This window comes from Carcharodon carcharias, chromosome 1 (genome assembly GCF_017639515.1).
Source record: "Carcharodon carcharias isolate sCarCar2 chromosome 1, sCarCar2.pri, whole genome shotgun sequence".
NCBI classification, from domain to species: Eukaryota; Metazoa; Chordata; class Chondrichthyes; order Lamniformes; family Lamnidae; genus Carcharodon; species Carcharodon carcharias.
The window spans coordinates 643,513-665,471 of NC_054467.1; the positions used below are offsets into that span (position 1 = coordinate 643,513).

General features: G+C 42.1%; 1 protein-coding gene across 1 annotated transcript in view; it reads right to left on the reverse strand.

Annotated features, from left to right (window-relative positions):
- Nucleotides 1-10,605, reverse strand: part of wdr32 (WD repeat domain 32) — a 51,117-nt gene extending 40,512 nt beyond the window's left edge. The window contains exons 1-2 of the mRNA XM_041189582.1: nucleotides 10,248-10,605; nucleotides 2,790-2,903 (exon numbers count right to left, since the gene is read on the reverse strand). Coding sequence (XP_041045516.1) covers nucleotides 2,790-2,903; nucleotides 10,248-10,501 — 368 coding nt within the window. The 5' untranslated portion in view covers nucleotides 10,502-10,605. The remainder of the gene's footprint in view (nucleotides 1-2,789; nucleotides 2,904-10,247) is intronic.
- Between the last annotated feature and the right edge of the window lie 11,354 nt (nucleotides 10,606-21,959).

The window sequence follows — 21,959 nt, forward strand, 5'->3', positions numbered from 1 at the left end:
CATACTCCAGGTGTGGTCTAACCAAGGTTCTATACAACTGAAGCAAGACTTCATTACACCTGTACTCAAATCCTCTTGTGATAAAGGCTAACATACCACGAGCCTTTCTAATTGCTTGCTACACCTACATGTTAGTCTGCAGTGACTTATTGACAAGGACACCTAGGTCCCTTTGTATATCTACACTTTCTAATCTCTTACCACTTAAATACTCTGCACATCTGTTCCTCCTACCAAAGTGGATAACCTTTCAATTTTCCACATTATATTCCACCTTGATTTGGAGGAAGGGACTGAATGTATGGTTGCTAAATTTGTTGATGACAAAAATATAAATAGGAAAGTAAGGTGTGAAGAGGATAGGAGGAGTTTGCAAAGGGATACAGAAAGGTTAGGGAGTCGGCAAAAATTTGGCAGATAAAGCATAATGTGGGAATGTGAGAACTTATCCACTTTGCAGGAAGTACAGAAAAGCAGATTATTATTTATACGGAGAGATTGCAGGGCTCTACGGTACAGAAGAATCTGGTTGTCCTAGTACATGATTCAGTAAAAGCTACAGCAAGCAATTAGGATGGCAAAATGGAATTTTGCTGTTTATTGCAAGGGAGTGGAATCCTGTTTCCATTGGAATTTAGAAGAATGAGGGGTGATCTTATTGAATCACAAGATCCTGAGGGGACTTGACAGGGTGGATGCTGAAAGGATGTTTCCCATTGTGGGAGAGACTAGAACTAGGGGACACAGGTTAAAAATAAGGGATCACCCATTTAACATGGAAACAAGGAGAAATTCTCGCTCTCAGAGGGTCGTAAGTCTTTGGGATTCTCTTCCCCAGCGAGCACTGGAGGCAGGGTGATTGAATATTCTTAAGGCTGAGTTAGATAGATTCTTAGCCGACAAAGCAGTAAAAGGGTATAAGGGGTAGACAGGAAAGCAGAAGCCACAATCAGGTAAGACATGGTCTTATCAAATGGCAAAGCAGGCACAAGGGGCTGAATTGCCTACTCCCGCTCCTAATTCGTATAACTAGTTGTATGCACAACACACTACATATTATCCTAGTCCACTCAGTGACAAACTGATTTTTATTCCGGCATTATAATTAATTAGATTGGATCCTATAAATTTATTGCTGAATTATAGATGATTTAAATGGCTAGAAGCATTAAAGGCTGCACAACAAATCCAAGATGTTAACCCTGGGACTGTTTCCAGCAGACTATAATATTAATGATAAAACGAGTCAAATGCCAAGAGTAATTTGTTAATTTATAATTTATTTCCATTTCACACTTCTTATAGGTTAAATGCTTTGTTTTCTCTATTGTATGGTTCCCACGATGAATTTGGGAAATGGAATTCATTTCAAGAAAATGGTTACCTGATCTTTTAGATTTCAGCAAAAAGGCTGCTTTTTCATCTCTTGAGGCTTTGAACACAAAAGGACTTGATGTTCACAGCATGTTATCTTTGACACTATGTTCTTAGGGCAAACTAATTTTGCTACTAGTGAAGCATTCATGTTCCGACAGCCTTAATGCTGTCAAACCATATCATTGGTTCACAAGGCATTAGGAATTAACACCATTTATAGAGAAAGAGAAACCTTTTTTGGCAGAAATCTTAGCAAGATTTAGCAAAGAAACGTCTCAAAGCACTTCACACAACAATTAAATACTTCGAATAACATTGGTTCACTACATGGGTAAAAGAAAAGTGTTTTGTAGCGTGATTCTACATGTTTATAGTAAGAACCAAACAGAAAATTTTAGGAATACTCAACACGTCAGCCAGCATCTGAGAGAAAAGACAAGTTAACGTTTTGGATGCAAACTCTTTTTCAAAAACGTTGAAATGTTTTGAAAAGGATTCTACACCCAAAAAATTACTTTTTCAATTTTCACCACAGATGCTAACAGACCTGCTCAGTGCTTCCAGCACTTTGATTCCTTTGTTTCTGAGGTCAGGTATCTGCAGTATTTTGTCCTTTCCTAGGGTAATGCTAGTGTCAGAGAATAGGAAGTAAAGGATTTCATGAAAATTGCATGATTTTATTGCATAAAATAGGGGGAAAAAGTAAACATATCTGCATTGTATCCCTCCACGTCCTTGCCCTTCACTACTCTATGACCATGTAAAGTCTCACAACCCTGCGAGACCTCTACACATTTCTAATTATGGCCACTTGTGAAACCCAATTTCCTTTGCTCTATTACTGGCGGCTGTGGCTTCAACTGCCTAGGCTTTTAGCTCTGGAGTTCCCTCCTTAAACATATCCATTTCTCTGCCTCCCACTCCTCCTTTAATGCGCTGCTCAAAACCTACCTCTTTGGCTAAGCTTTTGGTCCACCTGTCCCCCTAATAATTACTTGTGAGCTAGTGTCAAATTTTTTTGCTTACACATCTGTGAAACATTTTGGAATGCTGTACTGCTTTAAAGGTGCTGTAAAAATTAAAGCTGTTGTAGTAAATGCTTGAGAGACTTCTTCAGTCTTGAATAGTTGAAGTGACCACTGCTTACCTTGATTTAAACTATGCACAATTATAAACATTATTTGAAAACTTTGTGCAGCTGTTTGAATAAAACAATTTGCAATATATGTCCAGCATAGCCTCTAGATTTCTGAAATATAATTATTCTGTGGGATGATTAAACTTATAAGTCAATAGCCAAATGGGAATCTAATCCCAGATGTTAAGAGGAAATGGAATAGCTTAAAACAAACAACATATAGGGCCCAGCAAATTCATAACATCGATCACTGCAACGTTGCTGCATAACTGACCTGATGTTATTGACACAATCTTCATGTGCTTCAGACAGAGTTTTGATGTGTTTTGAAGATACTGGGTCAAACAAGAGAACTTCAGTCTGTTCACATGCCACCGTCAACACAGATCTACATAGGGAATAAAACAAAGCCTTAGCAGCAAACCAAATAAGATTTTCTATTCAGACTGTAAATGGTAAATTACTCTTGTATTTGTCTTTTTAAAGTCACTTCAAAATTAAGCCCAAAACATTTTATATTTGAATATAGACCAGTCAGCCTGACGTCAGTAGTGGGGAAAATTCTAGAGTCCATTATAAAAGATTTAATAGCCGAGCACATGGAAAACAGTAGCAGAATCGGACAGTTAGCATGGATTTATGATAGGGAAATCATGCTTGACAAATCTACTGGAATTTTTCGAGGATGTAACTAGTAGAGTTGATGAGGGGGAGCCAGTGGATGTAGTTTATTTGGACTTTCAGAAGGCTTTCGACAAAGTACCACATAAGAGATTGGCATGTAAAATTAAAGCACATGGGATTGGGGGTAGTGTATAGAGATGGTTGGCAGACAGGAATCATAGAGTAGGAATAAACGGGTCTTTTTACGAATGGCAGGCAGTGACTAGTGGGGTACTGCAGGGATCAGTGCTAGACCCCAGTTATTCACAATATATATCAATGATTTAGATGAGGGAATTAAATGTAATATCTCCAAATTCGCAGATGACACAAAGCTGGATGGGGGGGATGAGCTGTGAGGAGGATGCAGAGATGCTTCAGTGTGATCTGGACAAACTGAGTGAGTGGGCAAATGCATGGAAGATGCAGAATAATGTGGATAAATGTGAGGTTATCCATTTTGGTAGCAAAAACAGGAAGGCAGGTTATTATCTGAATGGCTATAAATTGAGAGAGGGGAATGTGCAATGAGACCTGGGTGTCCTTGGACACCAGTCGCTGAAGGTAAGCATGCAGGTGCAGCAGGCGGTAAAGAAGGCAAATGATATGTTGGCCTTCATAGCCAGAGGATTTGAGTACAGGAACAGGGATGGCTTGCTGCAATTATATAGGGCCTTGGTGAGACCACACCTGGAATATTGTGTGCAGTTTTGGTCTCCTTATCTGAGGAAGGATGTATTCGCTATAGAGGGAGTGCAGCGAAGGTTTACCCGACTGATTCCTGGGATGGTGGGACTGACACATTAGGAGAGATTGAGTTGATTAGGATCATATTCGCTGGAGTTCTGAAGAATGGCAGGGGGGGGGAGTCTCATACAAGCCTATAAAATTCTAACAGGACTAAACAGGGTAGACGCAGGAAGGACGTTCCCTATGGGTGGGGGAGTCCAGAACCAGGGGTCACAGTCTGAGGAAATGGGGTAGACCATGTAGGACTGAGATGAGGAGAAATTTCTTCACCCAGAGAGTGGTGAGCCTGTGGAATTCATTACCACAGAAAGTAGTTGAGTCCAAAACATTGTATGTTTTCACGAAGGAGTTAGATATAGCTCTTGGGGCAAAATGGATCAAAGGGTATGGGGAGAAAGCGGGAGCAGGCTATTGAGTTGGATGATCATCCATGATCATAATGAATGGCGCAGCAGGCTTGAAGGGCCGAATGGCCCACTCCTGCTCCTAATTTCTATGTTTCTATATTTTCACTACCTGCAAACTATATCAGAATTTGTGCACTACATATGTAAGTGTTTTCATATTCCCCTTGTGTCAAATTTACACTTACACATAAATGACAATTTTAAAAAAAAACTTAAACTACTGTTTCTCTATTTGCTGTTCTTCATCTGTCCTATTCAGTGGTGTTAGAGTATGAAAATTGCAACTTGTATGGTAGTGTTAAGGGTCATCATCATCGTGAATGGCTGGTGTATCACGGAATTGTTACAGCACAGGAGGCTATGCAGCCCACAGCTCTCTGTAGGAGTAACTGATCTAGAGCCATTCCTCCACCTTCACCCCGTAGGCCTGCACATTCTTCCTTTTCAGATAACAATCCAATCCCCTGCTGAATTTCTCAAATGAACCTGCCTCCATCACAGTCTCAGGCAGTGCATTCCAATCCTAACCACACGCTGTGTGAACACGTTTTTCCTCATGTCGCCTTTGCTTCCAAAGTCAATTACCTTAAATCTGTGCCCTCATGTTCCCTATCCTTCTACCAACAGTTTTTACCTATCTATTCTGTCCAGACCCATCATGATTTTAAATAACTCGATCAAGAAGTGGTAGGGATAAATCAGGAAACTACTGGCCAGTGAGCTTAACATCAGTGGTAGGGAAACTTTTGGAAAAAACTCTGAGTGACAGAATTAATCCCCACTTGGAGAGGCAAAGATTAATCAAGGACAGTCAGCATGGCTTTGTCAGGGAGAGATCATGTCTAACAAATTCGATTGAATTTTTTGAGGTGGTGACTAGGTGTGTAGATAAGAGTAGTGCAGTTGTTGTAGTCCACATGGACTTCAGTAAGTCTTCACAAGGTCTCACACGGGAGACTGGTCAAGGTGGTGAGAGCCCATGGGATCCAGGGCAATTTGGCAAACTGGATCCAAAATTGGCTTAGTGGCAGGAGGCAAAGGGTGATGTTCAAAGGCTGTTTTTGTGACTGGAAGCCTGTGTCCAGTGGCGTACCACAGGGTTCGATGCTGGGTCCCTTGCTATTTGTAGTGTACATTAATGATCTAGGCATGAATGTAGGAGGTATGATCAGTAAGTTGACAGATGACATGCAAATTGGTGGTGTGGTAAATAGCGAGGGGGAAAGCCTTAGACTACAGGACAATGTAGACGGGTTGGTCAGATGGGCAGGACAGTGGCAAATGGAATTTAATCCTGAAAAGTGTGAAGTGATGCATTATGGAAGGACTAACAGGGTAAGGGAGTACACAATGAATAGTAGGACCCTAGGAAGTACAAAGGATCAGAGGGACCTTGATGTGCATGTCCATAAATCCTTGAAAGCAGCAGGACAGGTTAAGAAGGCATATGGGATAGTTGCCTTTATTATTCAAGGCATTGAATACAAGAGCAGGGAGGTTATGATGGAGCTGTATAAAGTGTTAGTTAGGCCACATCTGGAGTAGTGTGTGCAGTTCTGGTCGCCACACTATAGGAAGGATGTGATTGCACTAGGATGTTTTCCCCTTAGTGGAGGGGTCAATAACCCAGGGGCATAGATTTAAGGCAAGGGGCTGGAGACTTAGAGGATTTGAGGAAAATTTTTTTCACTCAGAGGGCGGGGGGTATCTGGAACTCTCTGCCTGAAAGGATGGTATGGGCAGGAACTCACACAACATTTAAGATGTATTTAGATGAACACCTGAAATGCCAAAGCATATAAGGCTACGGGCCAAGTGCTGGAAAATGGGATGAGAGTAGATAGGGGCTTGATGACTGGCGCAGACATGATGGGCCGAAGGGCCTTTTTCTGTGCTGTAAAACTGATTCTAAATCTTCTCTCAATTTTCTCTTCTCCAAGGAAAACAGACCCAACTTCTCCAATCTATGTAACTGAAGTTGCTCACCCCGAGACCATTTTCATAAAACTTTTCTACACTCTCTAATACCTTATCGTCTTTCCTAAAGTGTGGCATCAAGAACTGGACTCACTACTCCAGCTATGGCAGAACCAGAGTTCTTTACATGTTTAACATAACTTCTTTGCTTTTATATTCTATGCCCTTATTAATAAAACCCAGGATGTATACACCCAGGAACAAGAACAGAAATGCTGGAAAATCTCAGCAGGTCTGACAGCATCTGTGGAGAGAGAAACAGAGTTATCGTTTTGAGTCCGTATGACTCTTCTGCAGAGCTACAGAGAAGTAGAAATGTGATAAAATTTATACTGTTTTAGGGGGATGGAGCAGGTGAAGCTGGATAGAAGGCCAGAGATAGGAGGGGGCAAAGAAGAGATTGACAAAGATATCAGGAACCAAAAGACAAAGGGAGTGTTAATGATAGTGGTAAAAGCTAAAAAAAGGTGCTGATAGTGACATTAAGGTGAGAAAGCTATGGGCTGAATGGCCTTCTGTGCTCTTCTGGTCTAGAATTGGCGAGTGAGCTGTACCTCTTGCTATCTATTCCATAAGGTCCCCTTGGAATCTTATTGCGTCATACGAACATAGGAAATAAGAGGAGTGGAGTAGACCGCGCAGCCCCTTGAGCTTACTCTGCCATTCAATAGAACTGTGGCTGATCTTCTGCCTCAACTCTATTTTCCCACCTGCTCTCCATATCTCTTAATTCCGTGTGACTAAAAACCAGTCTATCTCAGCGTTACATATATTCAACGATGACACATCCACGACCCACTAATGGAACTCTCTGCCTGAAATAGTAGAGGCAGAAACCTGAAGTGCTATGGACTAAATGCTGCAAAGTGGGATTGGACTGGTTGGCTCATTTTTCAGCCAGCGGACACGATGGGCCAAGTGGCCTCTTCCTGTGCCATAAATTATGATTCTAACCCTCTGGATACAGATTACAAAGATTAATAACCTTTTGAGAGAAGAAATTCCTCATCAGCCCTAAATGATCAGCCCTTTCTCCTGAGACTGTGCCCTCGTTTTCTAGATTTCCCAGCCGGGGAAAGATGCTTTCAGTGTCAACCCTGTCAAGCTCCTTCAGAATCTTGTATGTTTCAATGAGATCGCCTCTCATTCTTCTAAAATCCGGAGGGTATAAACCCAATTTGCTCAGCTTCTCATCATAGGATAACCCTCTCCAACCAGGAACCAATCCAATGAATAATCGGCATACTATTCCAAAGCAAGCCTATCCTTCCTTAAATATGAAGACTAAATCTGTGCATAGTATTCCACATGTGTTCCTACCAAGGCCCTGTACAACTGTACTTATTCTTGTGTTCCAATCTCCTTGCAAGAAAAGAGAATATGCCATTTGCCATTCTAATTGCTTCCTGTACCTGCATGCTAACTTTGTGTCCCCTGTACAAGTATTATCAGCTCCCTCTGGTCATCAACATTTACAATATAGGTACATACAAATTACGAGTAGGAGTAGGCCATTCGGCCCATCAAGCCTGCTCCGCCATTCAATAAGATCATGGCTGATTGGAATGTGTCCTCAGCTCCACATGCCTACCTACCCCCGGTAACCTTTGACTCCCTTGTTAGTCAAGGATCTATCTATCTCTGCCTTAAAATTATTCAAAGGCCCTGCTTCTACTGCTCTCCAGTGAAGAGAGTTCCAAAGGATCTAGTCTCTCCCACAAGAGAAACATCTTTTCAGCAACGATCCTGTCAAGTCCCCTCAAGATCTTATGTTTCAATAAGATCACCTCGCTACCTTCTAAACTCCAAATGGATACAGGCCCAGCCTGTCCAACCTTTCCTCATAAGATAACACCCTCATCTGAGCTATCAGATCTCTGAACTGCTTCGAATGCATTTATATACTTCCTTAAGTAAGGAGACCAAAACTGTACACAGTACTCTAGATGCAGTTTCACCAATGCCCTGTACAGCTCTACCAAAACATCCCTAATTTTATATTCCATTCCTCTTGCAATAAACAACATTCCATTTGCCTTCCTAAACACTTGCTGTGCCCGCACACTAACGTTTTGTGATTCATGTACCAGGACATCCAGGTCCCTCTACCTCAGAGTTCTGTAATCTCTCTCCATTTAAATATTATGCTGTTTTTCTATTCTTCCTGCCAAAGTGGGCAAGTTCACATTTTCCAACATTATACTCCATCTGCCAAATTTTTGCCCACTCAACTTATCTGTGTCCTCTTCACAACTTATTTTCCTATTTCTCTTTGTGTCATCAGTAAAGTTAGCAACCATGCATTCAGTTCCCTTTATTCAAGTTATTGTTATAGATTATAAATAGTTGAGGCCCTAGCACTGACCCCTGTGGCACTTCACTTGTCACAGCTTGTGAACCTGAAAATTACCCATTTATGCCTTTGCTCAGTTTCCTGTTAGCTAACCAATCTTCCATCCATGTTAATAAGTTACCCATACACCATGTGCTCTTATTTTGCATAGTAACCTTTGATGTGACACCTTGTCAAATGTCTTCTGGAAATCCAAGTACACCATAACTACAGGTTCCCCTTTATCCACCTTGCTCATTACTTCCTCAAAGAACGCTAATAAATTAATCAAATATGATTTCCCTTCCACAAAACCATGCTGACTCTGCCTGATTGCTTTGAGATTTTCAAAGTACCCCACTTTAGCCTCCTTAATAATAGATTCCAGCAATTTCCTTCCCAACAAATGTTAAGCTAACTGGCCTGTAGTTTCCTGCTTTCTGTCTCTTTCCTTTCTTGAGTACAAATTTTATGCTCTTAAAAAATGATTATGCTTTTCTGTTCTCATTACCCAAGTGAATAACCTCACTTCTCCCCACAGAGTGCTCCATCTTCCACCTTATCCGTTTGTCCCTATGTCTCAAGAATATATAATAATTTTCATAATGTTATTGGAATTTATTGTAAAGGAGTGGGGTCTGTGTCTACGTCTGTGTATGTGTGTGAGACTTAATTGAATTAAAGGCAGCTGGTCTGAATGCTTTGATGTGTCAGAAGATAAGCTAGATTTGAAGTGTTAAGTAGGTAAACATGGGAAAAGTTTAGGATGTAAGGTGTAAAGGGAACATTTGCATTTTTAAATAAACTAGACGAGTTTGAATTCAAAAGAAGGAGTGAAATGTTACACCTAGCCAGGAGAAGTTAAGAAACAGTGTGTTTATTTTTCCCAAAGATTACTGATAAAATTGGTCCTGGTAAAATCGGTACTATGAGAGATTTTTATTATCAGAGAGATAAAGTCCAAAGACATAGTGATAAATGGGAGTTTGCATTCAGACGGGAAAATATGTATAAAGAAGAGAAGGCTTCATGTAAGGGCAGGTGTTCTAAGATCTAACAAGTATGAAAAGCCTCCAGCATCTAAGCCCTAAGCTGCTGTCCATAAAGAACATAAGTTAAGCCAACTCACTCTGAACTGGATAAAAGCAAAACTAGCAGTTACATTAACTAGGGGAGTTAGAAGTTAACATAGTAGTAATTTGTAGATCTATGTATGTGCTTCAAATCATTTCTTCTATTAATAAAAAGGTTCAACTTGGTTTTCTAAGAAACCTATAAGACTCGGTGGTCTTATTACTACTGAATTCAAGGCACGCATCTCAAAATGTATACAAATTGCAAAACAGTTGTGGCAGCTGTTTCACCTTTCCCTCTGGGCTTTGAGCAGCTCAGCATTTACCATCTGCTGTGCCATAACACTACCATAACATTAGTCTTCACATTCTGTTCGTTAACCAATGTTAATATAAATTCCCACAAAGGGGATGGTAGGCCAAACAAATCCAGAGTTCCCTAGATGACAAAAGAGATGGAGATTAAGGTGAAAAAGAAGAAGTGTGCTTATGGCAGCGGGGTTGGTGAGGACCCGCTGTGACTCCCTTACCCATCGGGCGAGTACTCCAGGTTGAAGGCGGCTCCATGGGTCTGGGTGCTGAGCGTTACCGAATCGGCGGGGTTCATGGAGCCATACAGACTGGTCATGATGCAGTAGGTCTCCCGCACGGGATCAACCAGTGGTCCGAGGCCGCGGCCCATCGAGCGGTCCTGGACCCAGGAGAAGACACCATTACGGCGGCGGTTAGGACCCAGGTCCTGGGACGGCGGCTCCCGGTCTCCGGGGGGCGGTTTCCCGCTCATGGCGGCCCGGGGCTCAGGCTGCGCGCGCAATCCAACGGTCACAACCGCCGCGTCTCCGGAGTATCTTCAATCCCTTCCGGCCGCTCCTGGTCCCCGCAGGAACGTTCCGCTTCCGGCCGCTCCTGGTCCCCGCAGTAAGGCGCCGCTTCCGGCTCCTGGTCCCCGCAGTAAGGCGCCGCTTCCGGCTCCTGGTCCCCGCAGTAAGGTGCCGCTTCCGGCCGCCCCGCTCCTGGTCCCGGCAATAACGTTCCGCTTCCGGCTCCTAGTCCCCACAGTAACGTTCCGCTTCCGACCACAGGTGAGGGAAAATAACATCCCAACAGAATAAATTCCCAATTCTCCAGTGACTGACGATAAACCCACGAGGCCCTACTGTCTTCTACAAACATCATAGGGACTTTGAACTACTCTGAACTGAGTAGGATAGTGTTAAACTTCAAAAGGACAGGGAGGATGGGCAGACAAGTGGCAGCTGTCGTTTAAAGCAGTGAAGTGTAAAGTGTTTAATTTTGGGAGGAATAATTCAGAGACAGGATAAAATATCGAGTAATAGTCAGGTGGTGTTGGAGCAGAGGGACCTGGGATTGATTGTGACAGGACAAGTTGACAGTGTAGTTAATAAAGCATAATAAATCCTCCTGGGACTTATCAATATGGGCTTAGAATATAAAAGGACGTTATGTTGAATCTGTATAAAACACTGTGTCCGCCTCAGCTGGGGTATTGCGTCAAGTCCTGAGCACCATTTGTCTAATGCCAGACAGAGGACAGAAAAGATTCACTAGAGTGGTTCCAGGGAGGAAGAACTTCTGTTATCTAGAGAGATTGGAGAAGCTGGGACTGTTTTCCTTGCAGAAGAAAAGATTGGGAGAAAAAAAGAAAGATATATTCAAAATCATGAGGGGACTGGCAGAGTACATAGGAAGAAATTATTGCCTGTTGGAAGGATTGAGAACCAGAGAGCAAAGATGTAAGGGTAATTGGCAAAAGAATGAATGGCAACATGAGGAAAAACTTATTTACACAGCGAGTGGGGTTAGGATCTGGAATGCATTGCCTGAGAATGTGGTGGAGACAGGGTCAATTAAGGCATTCAAAAGGGAATTGGATCATTATCTGAAAAGGCAACATTTAAAGGGTTACAGGGAAAAGGCAGGAGAGTAGCAGTAGGTGAATTGGTCTTACTGAGGGAAGCAAGGGAGGAGATCACACAGATTCTGAACCAAATTTTTTAATTCCTCTTTGGCCATGGGGGAGGTGCCAGAGGACTGGAGAACAGCAAATGTGGTTCTGCTATTTAAGAAGGGTTGTGGAGATAAGTCTGGGAACTACAGGCCAGTGAGTCTCACGTCAGTGGTAGGGAAACTATTGGAGAAAGTTCTGAAGGATAGAATCTATCTCCACTTGGACAGACAAGGTTTGATCAGGGATAGTCAGCATGGCTTTGTCAGAGGGAGGTCATGTCTAACAAATTTGATTGAATTTTTTGACAAGGTGACCAGGTGTGTACATGAGGGTAGTGCACTTGATGTAGTTTATATGGATTTCAGCAAAGCCTTTGACAAGGTCCCACACGGGAGACTTATAAAAGGCGGCAAATGCACATGGGATCCAGGGTGATTTCAAAAAGTGGATTCAAAATTGGCTTAGTTGCAGGAGACAGAGGGTGATGACAGAAGGATGCTTTAGTGACTGGAAGGCAGTGTCTAGTGGCATACCAAAGGGATCTGTGCTGGGTCTCCTATTTGTCATTTATATAAACGACATAGATAACTATGTGGGGGTTAGGATTAGTAAGTTTGCAGATGGCACAAGGATTGGCCAGGTGGTTAACAGTGAGGTTGTGTGTCTTGGGCTACAGGAAGATATAGACGGGATGGTCAAATGGGCAGATAAGTGGCAGATGGAATTTAACCCCAAAAAATGTGAGGTGATGCACTTTGGAAGGAATAATTTGACAAGGAAGTATTCAATGAACGGCATGACACTAGGAAGTTCTGAGGAACAAAGGGACTTTGGCATGTGTGTCCATAGATCTCTGAAGGCAGAGGGGCACGTTAGTGGGGTAGTGAAAAAGGCATATGGGACACTTGCCTTTATCAATCGAGGCTTAGATTACAAAAGTAGGGAGGTCATGTTGGAATTGTATAGAACCTTGGTGAGGCCACAGCTGGAATACTGTGTGCAGTTCTGGTCACCACATTATAGGAAGGATGTGATTGCACTGGAGGTGGTGCGGAGGAGATTCACCAGGCTGTTGCCTGGGATGAAACATTTAAGTTATGAAGAGAGATTGGATAGACTTGGGTTGTTTTCATTGGAGCAAAAAAGACTGAGGAGTGACCTGATTGAGGTGTACAAGGTTGTGAGAGGCATGGACAAGCTGGATAGGGAGCAGCTGTTCCCCTTAGTGGAAGGGTCAGTCACAAGGGGCATAAGTTCAAGGTGAGGGGCAGGAGGTTTAGGGGGGGGATGAGGGGAAAATATTTTTTACCCAGAGGGCGGTGACGGTCTGGAATGGGCTGCCTGGGAGGGTGGTGGAGGCAGGTTGCCTCACATCCTTTAAGAAGTACCTGGATGAGCACTTGGCACGTCATAACATTCAAGGCTATGGGCCAAGTGTTTGTAAATGGGATTAGGTAGGTAGGTCAGGTGTTTCTCACGTGTCGGTGCAGACTCAATGGGCCAAAGGGCCTTTTCTGCACTGTGATTCTGTGAGGGCTAGCACTGATACAACAGACCAAATGACCTCCTCCTGTGCTGTAACCATTATATGATTTTGAAAATATGTTCTTAATTTTCTTGAAATACTTTCAATTAATTATAAAAAATATTGGTGACAAGAAGGAAGGCTGTGTGACTGAGAGACAGTGTGATGAAATGTGAGGGAACAGATTAAAACAGAATTGGCAACCCAACTTAGTTCTTATCTCTGTGGGGTGAGACACCATGGGCAGAATTTTTCATCCCGTGGGTGGGTGGGTGCACACTTGACTCAAACGGGAGTGAAATAGTGCGCCATGACATTGGCTGAGTGTCCTGACGTCATCACGTACTTTCCCGATATTTCAGTTGGCTGGCGCACGCAAGAGGTGGCAGCACGCCCACCGACAATTAATAAAGTTGAATTTTTGCTGCCCGCTCAACCGTTCGATTGGTAGGTGGGCAAATAAGCCAGGCGGCCTCTGCATTTTTAATGAAACCTCATCCACGGACAGGATGAGGTTTCCAATGCTTACTAAAAAAACCAATAAAATTTTTTAAAACTCATATTTCACATGTCCCTGTTCATGTGACAGATTCACATATGGGGACATGTTTTCCTTATTTTTAAAATCTTTTGTCATGTTAAAAATCTTCAACTCCCTGAGGCAACTCTGTGCCTTTACGGAGCTTTCACTGAGTGTACCCCCTGCACATGCACTTGCTTCAGCGCTTGTGCTCCTCCTGCCCCTACCCTGGCAGCGCTGAGGTTATCAGTGCGTGTTTCACGCTGGCTGGCCGTTAACTGGCCAGCCAGCATGAAATCGCGGTCGGGGGTTTGTGTTTCAGTCCACGGACTTAAGCACAAAACCAAGACTGATGCTCCAGACAGTGCTGAGGGAGTGCTACTTTGTCACTGTCCTTTAGGTAACTGAAGCCATCCGCTCTCCCTGGTGAATATAAAAGATCCCACAGTGCTTTTTCAAAGAAGAGCATTCGAGCTCTCCCAGTGGCCATTTGTCCTTCAACTAACATCGCCAGAACAGATGATCAGGTCATGATCACATTCGGAGAGCTTGCTGTGGGGAAATGGGCCGCCACATTCCCTACATTACAATACTGATTACTGAGAATATTCATTTGCTGTGAAGCTGAGCAGAGTCCAACAGAACACCAAGGTTATGAACCATCAGGTTCAGCTGAGCTAAAACCAGGGAAGGGAGATGGACTCTGGCCAAGGGAGTGCAGCCTGTTTGGCATCAGTTCTTGATGTGCAGCTGGAAGAGTTTCATCCACAAACCTTGGTCAGATAGGACAATCATGGAAAGAGAAGCAGGTGGTGGGGGAGTTGGAGGAACAGGAAGATCAGAGTGTTGTCTACACATGTGTAGAAGCTTTTTTAAAAAAAATTAATGGGATGTCTCACTGGCTCGGCCTTTTAATTCCAGATATTTATTTAATTCAAATTCCACCATCTGCCAGGGCAGTATACAAACCCAGGTCCCCAAAACATTACCTGGGTGTCTGGATTGCTAGTCTAGTGATAATACACTATGCCATCACCGCGCCCCCCCCCCCCCACCACCCCCCCACTCTCCCCACACTACTATTCTATGTCCAAGGATGATGTCACTTCTAGATGAGGAACAAGAGGATTTCAGGGTGAAACATCATAACTCCCGAGGTGACTGGTCGAAACCATTGCAGATGTGCGAGCTGTGATGGGGCAAGTGGGAGTGAAAATCAAGAAGTACAGCATCCCGAACACATCCGTAAACTATGGACTCAAAACGTTAACTCTGTCTTTCTCTCCAAAGATGCTGTCAGACCTGAGTTTTTCCAGCATTTTTTGTTTTTGTTTCAGATTTCCAGCATCCACAGCATTTTGCCTTTACATCCATAAACTGACTGTTTACTAGGTTAAATGATTTTCTTGTAATAATCAGCATTTATCTTAATAAAGATCATCTCAGTCGGGCATTAAAAAAGGCACTGAAGACAAGAGACAGGACATTATACCTTTCCTTTTCGCAACTATTTAAGTGAAAGGTGGACAGAAGGAAAAAAACAAGGTGTGAAGTAGCTAAAGTCAATGCTCAGGTTCTGGAGTGGAACCCAAAGTCAGACTGATGCCTGAATATATCATCTTTCCAGCAACTCCAACAACCAAGCTGGTGCCCAGTCTTGTGCTCTGCATTCCTCTGAACTCAACCAGGGAGGTTAAGGAGGTGATTCTGGCATTTTTTCCCCAGACTTGTGCCCTGGAGAGGGCACTCCAATTTCGATTTGCATAAAGAACAGGTACTACAGGCTATCTCCGACAGAAGAAGGGCCATCATGTCCCACTGGTCAGCCATCGACCACCTCAAATTGGGCTGCCCCCAACTATTAAGGTGCCAACCCAGTACGGTCCATCTGCTTCAGTAGGTGCTTGGGAGTTTAGAGTCTGCTCACGAGTGGACTGAATCCATCACACCAGGCAAACAAACGAAACAAACAAAAATAAAAAGCTAACTCTTCAATTGGCAAGCTGGAATGTTAGGATCATATGCACAGGATGAACAGACATCTTGCAGCCACTGCTACAAGAACAGTGAGATATGAAGGTGGCAGATATTGACTTTTGTTACGATTTCAGTCAAGACCAACTTTCTTTCATAAAACAAATCTGAAATCCCAGTTATTTACTGAAAGAATGAAGTCACAAGATTCCATAGTTTAAAACAAAAATACTTCTACTATACAAGAATCAGACCAAGCAAATATATTATCTTGGGTAACCAGCTATACTATAAAACACAATCAATGTAAGTTAAACACAAATTAACAGACAAATTATGGTTGATTATAAACTATACATGTTAAATGACAGATATAACTAAAACAGTTCTGACAAATTGGCTTGGCAGTCCACTCAGCATATATGTCATCAAATGTAATCAGGAAGTCCTTTAAAACTTTGTCTTTCTTACAAAGGATGTTAACTCCTCACCTTCTAGGATTTAGTCTGATCCTCAGTTGACAGCAGAGTACAACCAACCGAAGTTCCACAGGCATGGTCTTCACCAAAAATGGTATATCTGCAGAACTTCCTCAATTCTGCTTACGACAGTCTGGATGGCATAGATGTAGTAATGCTACCTTCAAATAACAGAAGCAGCTGCAGAAACTGGATATTTTACATTTCTCAGCTTCTGGATCTAGCCTCCATCTTCTTCAGTCCTGCCTTACCACACCACCAGGATATCGTGAGTTCTCAAAATCTGAGAATTGTTACAGTGCAGAAGGAGACCGTTGGACCCACGGTATCTACACTGGCTCTCCAAATGAGCAACTCACTGAGTGCCAATCCTCCACCTTCTCCCCATAAGCTTGCACATTCTTTCTTTTCAGATAACAATCTAATTCCCTTTTAAATGTTTCAATTGAATGTGCCTCCACCACACACACAGGCTGTGCATTCCAGACCCTGACCACTCACTGCATTAAGGTTTTCCTTGTATCACTTTTGCTTATTTAAGAATAAAACTGTGCTCTCTCACTCCTTTCAAGTGGGAAGTTTCTCCCAATCTACTCCATCCAGACCCTTAATGAGTTTGAATACCTCTATCAATCTCCTTATAGCGTTCTTTTCTCCAAGGAAAACAGTCCTAACTTTACCCATCTATCTTCAAAACTGAAGTCCCACACCCCTGGAAACACGCTCTTGAATCTTTTCTTCACCCTTTCTAAAGCTTTCTCATCCTTCCTAAAAATGTGGCACTCAGAACTGGACGCAATACTCTAGCTGAGGCCAAACTAGTGACTTATACAAATTCGACATAACCTCCTTGCTCTTGTACTCCAAGTCCCTATTAATTAAGCCCAGGATAGCATATGCTTTATTAATCCCTCTCTCAACCTGTCCTGACACCTTCAATAAACTAATGCACATATACACTGCAGGTCCTACTGCTCCTGCAGCCCCTTTAGAGTTGTACGTTTTATTTTGTCTCTCCATGTTCTTCCAACCAAAATGAATCATTTCACATCTCTCTGCATTGAACCCCATCTGTCACCTGTCCACCCATTCCACCAACTTGTCTATGCCCTTTTGAAGTTCTACACTATCCTCCTCGCAGTTCACAATGCTACCAAGTTCTGTATCATTCACAAACTTTGAAATTGTGCCCTCAACACCAAGGTCTGGGTCATTAATATATATCAGCAAAAGCCGCAACACTGACCCCTGGGGAACTCCATTACAAACCTTCCTTCAGGACAAAAAACATCCATTAACCACTGTTTCTTGTCACTCAGCCAATTTTGTATTCATGTTGCTACTTTCCCTTTTACCGTGAGCTATAATTTTGCTCACAAGTCTATTGTGTGGCACTGTAACAAATGCCTTTTGAAAGTCCATGTACACCACATCAACAGCATTGCCCTCAAATTCTCTCTTTTAACTCTTCAAAAACCTCCAGCAAGTTAATGAAACATGATTTTGCCTTAAGGAATCCAAGTTGGCTTTCCTTAATTAACCTGTATTTGTCCATGTGATTATTAATTTTCTCAAATTATTGTTCCTAGATGATTCCCCAAAGTTAAACTGACTGGCCTGTAGTTGGCTAGGCTTATCTTTACATCATTTTTTGAACAAAGGTTATCAATTCTCCAGTCCTCTGGGACCACCCCTGAAATTAAGGGTGATTGAAAAATTATGGCTGGTGCCTCTGCAATTTCCACTCTCACTTCCCTCAGTATCCTTGGGTGCATCTCATCTGGTCCCATTACCTTGTCAACTTTAAGTACAGATGACTTATCCAATACCACCACCGTTTCAATTTAAACCCTTGAAGTATTTGAATTACCTCCTCTTTCACCTGAAAAGCATCTTCCTCATTGGTAAAGACAGATGCAAAGCATTTCATTTAATACCTCAGCCATGTTCCCCTGCCTCCAAGTGTAAATCCCCTTTTTGGTCCCTATTAAGCCTCACTTCTACTTTTACCACTTTTTTACTATTTATATGACTATCGAAGACTTTGGGGTTCCCTTTTATGTTAGCTGCTAGTCTCTTTTCATGCTCGCCCTTTGCTTCTTCACCTCCCCTCTGTATCTTCTATATTCAGCTTGGTTTTCAATTGTATTTTCTACCTGACACGTCACAACCGCACTTTTTCTTTGTTATCTTAGCTTCTACCTCCTTTGTCATCCAGGGAGCTCTGGATTTGTAAGCCTACCTTTCCCTTTCGAGGGAATATATTTTGATTGCACTCGATTATTTCTTCTTCCAAGTTGGCCAATTGATCAGCTACTGTTTATCCTGGCAACATTTGACTCCAATTTATTCAGCCCAGATCCATTCTTAACCCATTGTGGTTGACTTTCTCCCAGTTAGTTTTTCTTATTCTGAATGGCTGTATCTTTCCATATGAATTCAACCAGTTTCAGTCTCCCAGAAGGTTTGGTTTCGAATCTGTTTCAGTCTTAGTTTCCTTAGAAATTGGAAGAATCAGTTTCTTTTCACAGTTTCCCTTTTCAATTAGAGTCTGTCTCAAAAAATACAAGATTTGAAACCACAGCTTTCATTACACACAGACAACTGGGAGACAGTTGCTGGAGGCTGAATGTTTGAAAGGGCATTGGAAGAGGCGAACGGAAATGAAAAGCTCAGCTGGTTGAGAAAGAGTCCAGAGAAAACAGAGGCCAGTAAATCATGCACCTTCTCAGTCCACTGTCTTCCACTACAATAAATGCCAGACTGGAGCTCCTGAGTCACACCAGGTGATACTTAAACAAAGCTGACCACCACAGTGCAAACCATTGTCTTATTAGATGGAAGGCTGCCACCATGCTCAAGTAAGAGGATGGCAATGTGCCCAAGAGAAGTAAGAGAAACTGAAGGTTGCATTTTACTTATTTGGAACAATACAAGAGACATAAACAAACAGGTCAGAGTAGGAATGGGAAGAGGGTTATGAACTTTGGTACAAAAGAAAAGTTTGGCAGTTGCAGTTACATCAGCCTGAGCAGTGGGGAATATTAGCCAGGATTCAAGCTCCTTGATTACTATCACTGTTGCAATTTGCATGTTGATATTGAGAGCGGTCAGTAAAACTGAACCTCAGCAGGAATAGTGGCTTGTTACTGGGGAAAGCGGGAAGGAAACTTACTGATGACTTAACATCGAACCCGAAGGACAAGAGGAGAACCAAACTGTTATACTAATGAATAGCGGCAGAATACCAATTATTCCAGGGCCAAACTAATAATGAAAGCCTTTATCAAAACTGATTTTTATTTTAAGTAAAATTACAACTGTTACTAATCACATTTACAGTAAAAATAAAATTGCAAATCCAATTCTATACCTCTTGCTCTAAATACTTTACTTTAAGAGTATCCATTTACAACCACATGCTATTTGTTTCATGTCATCCAATAGCAATTTTTGTTCTTTACAAAAGCTAAACAATACTAAATAGTTACTTAGCAAAAACTGAAAAATATTCCAGTTGATCGTTAGTCTTTGCTGTGGCAACTGTCTCCACCCTCTCTGTACTAAGTTCTACTCATATTTTAGAGATACTATACTTAATATTTTACATGCTTTAAAAACACAACTTATTGTACAGCAACATAAAAACATTTAAGTTAGCACTAAAAAGATTAGAAAGGACAAAGATTTGATCAGCTGTTAACAATTCCAAAGTGATCCTCTTGTAATCCAAACCTTAAGTTCAAATACCTCCAGTGCCAGCAGTAATTATACAGAATAGTTTCCCAAGCAGTGCACAAGCTATCATAAACAACAGTTCAGTAATGAGTAAATGCTTATTAAAGACAAAACTAGAGTAATGGGCAACTTTAGTTTCCATATAAAGTGCAGGTAAAACAGACATTTAGCCACTCAACTCCTCTTTCTACAACCACACAAATCTCCCTCCTCCTGCATTATATCTTACTGATATAATTTCCTGAAGGAAAATTCTGCATAAATACTTCCCAATTGTCAAAGGTAATCAATCACAACCCTCAGTCTCCAATCCTGGGCTGATGTTTACCACAGATAATGGAAACAGGCAACGATCCAGTTCCATAATACAAGGGCAGCAGGAATATAATGAGTTAGAGAAGAGGCTACTGGGTATCTGCTCTTTAAAATCTTTAACTTGAAATGTTCAGTTTCCTCAATGCTCCTCCTTGGTCTCCAACTCTTGCTGACTATGCATCATCATCTCCCTTCACCTCAGCATAGGTGGCAAAACCTGAGACTGCTTTGGACATAGGCTCTGAAACTCTTAACAATTCTGTCCCCTTTCTACTGTCATTTCTAAAACAATCTCTTCCGCCAAGCATTTAGTCACCTCTGAAAACCCTCCCACCGTTAACTAGTGTTCATTCTCATCTCCCCCAACCCCTATTCTGTATAAAGTTATAGCAAAAATAGATTTTTGCTATTTTTAGTATCTAAATTTGTATTTTGTATCGCGTGAAATGACTTGTAAATAATTAACATGCAAGATCATCATCTTTGGCTTTGCCAATGATTCATTTCTACTGCTCATCTGTTGAGTTTTCTAGTGGGAGCATTGTCCAATTCAAGCAAGACATTATCAACTACAACGGGGCCATCATAGGTCATCAGTTGCTGATGTAGGGGCTACCGCCGCATGTTTCTTCCTGCAATGGCGCTTTTCTGAGGCAACCTGAAGAGATGTTTCTTCAAATTTCTGTGCTCCTGTGCGGAGACTTCAGCACCTGATGCTTCGATCACCACAACCTGGCATGAAATGATGTCTCATTTGTACGAGTCCTTGCACCTTGGCTTTGACCACCCAAAGGATGCACTGACACCATCAAGCGCATGTTTTGGTGGGCAACCATCATCCATTCTAGCACCATGTCCTAGACATCGTAGTTGACGTCACTCGAATATTGCCAAGATACTGAATTACAAAGCTGCAAGTACTTCTGTGTTGGGGATTCTATGCTGCCGATGGATTCCAAGGATCTTTTTCAAGCAATACATATGAAATGAATTCAATCAGCCTCTACTTCTGATATGTAGTCCAAGTTTCAGCAGTCTACTGAGTACACAGGCATTTTAGATTCTTAATCAAATGGAAATTGAGTTTGAGGATTTTCCTGGCTCTTGCTTGAAGCTTTCCAAATATTGCAGCTGCACTACCAATGAGCTGATATTTCATCAAAATTCATTTCGCTTAAGATCATTACCCAGGTATCAGAATTTGTCTACTTTTTCAATTCAGTGTTATTAGTTCTGCTGCTTCAGACTGACCCCTTGACTCATTGTCACTGTCTTTTGTAGCCTGATCATGAGCCCAAATTCCTCTGCAGCAGTTGACAGGCACTTATAATTGGCTGCAGGCCAGTGTAACTCTTTCGAGTACAAACCTGTTTCCATCTGCTTCAGATGAAGTTACATTGTTTCATAGTTTGCCATTGTGAGATTTGATCTCTTGATCTTGGGGTTACAAACCCAGTAACATAACCACTTGGCTAAAGCTGCAACATGAGCAACAGGAATGCTTGTATCAGAACATGTCTCACTTTGTTTGGTTTCCGCTTTCAATCTGGACAGGTTGAAAATTCTTCCATCTGATTACATGCGTAGTAATGCTCTCTGAAACCTTTATCACAGAAAGCATACAAGTGGTGGCTGGAGAAGATGACAAACAGCGTCAGTGCAAGAACACAACCTTGTTTTACTCCACGAAGTATTCAGAATGAGTCAGATGTCATTACATCG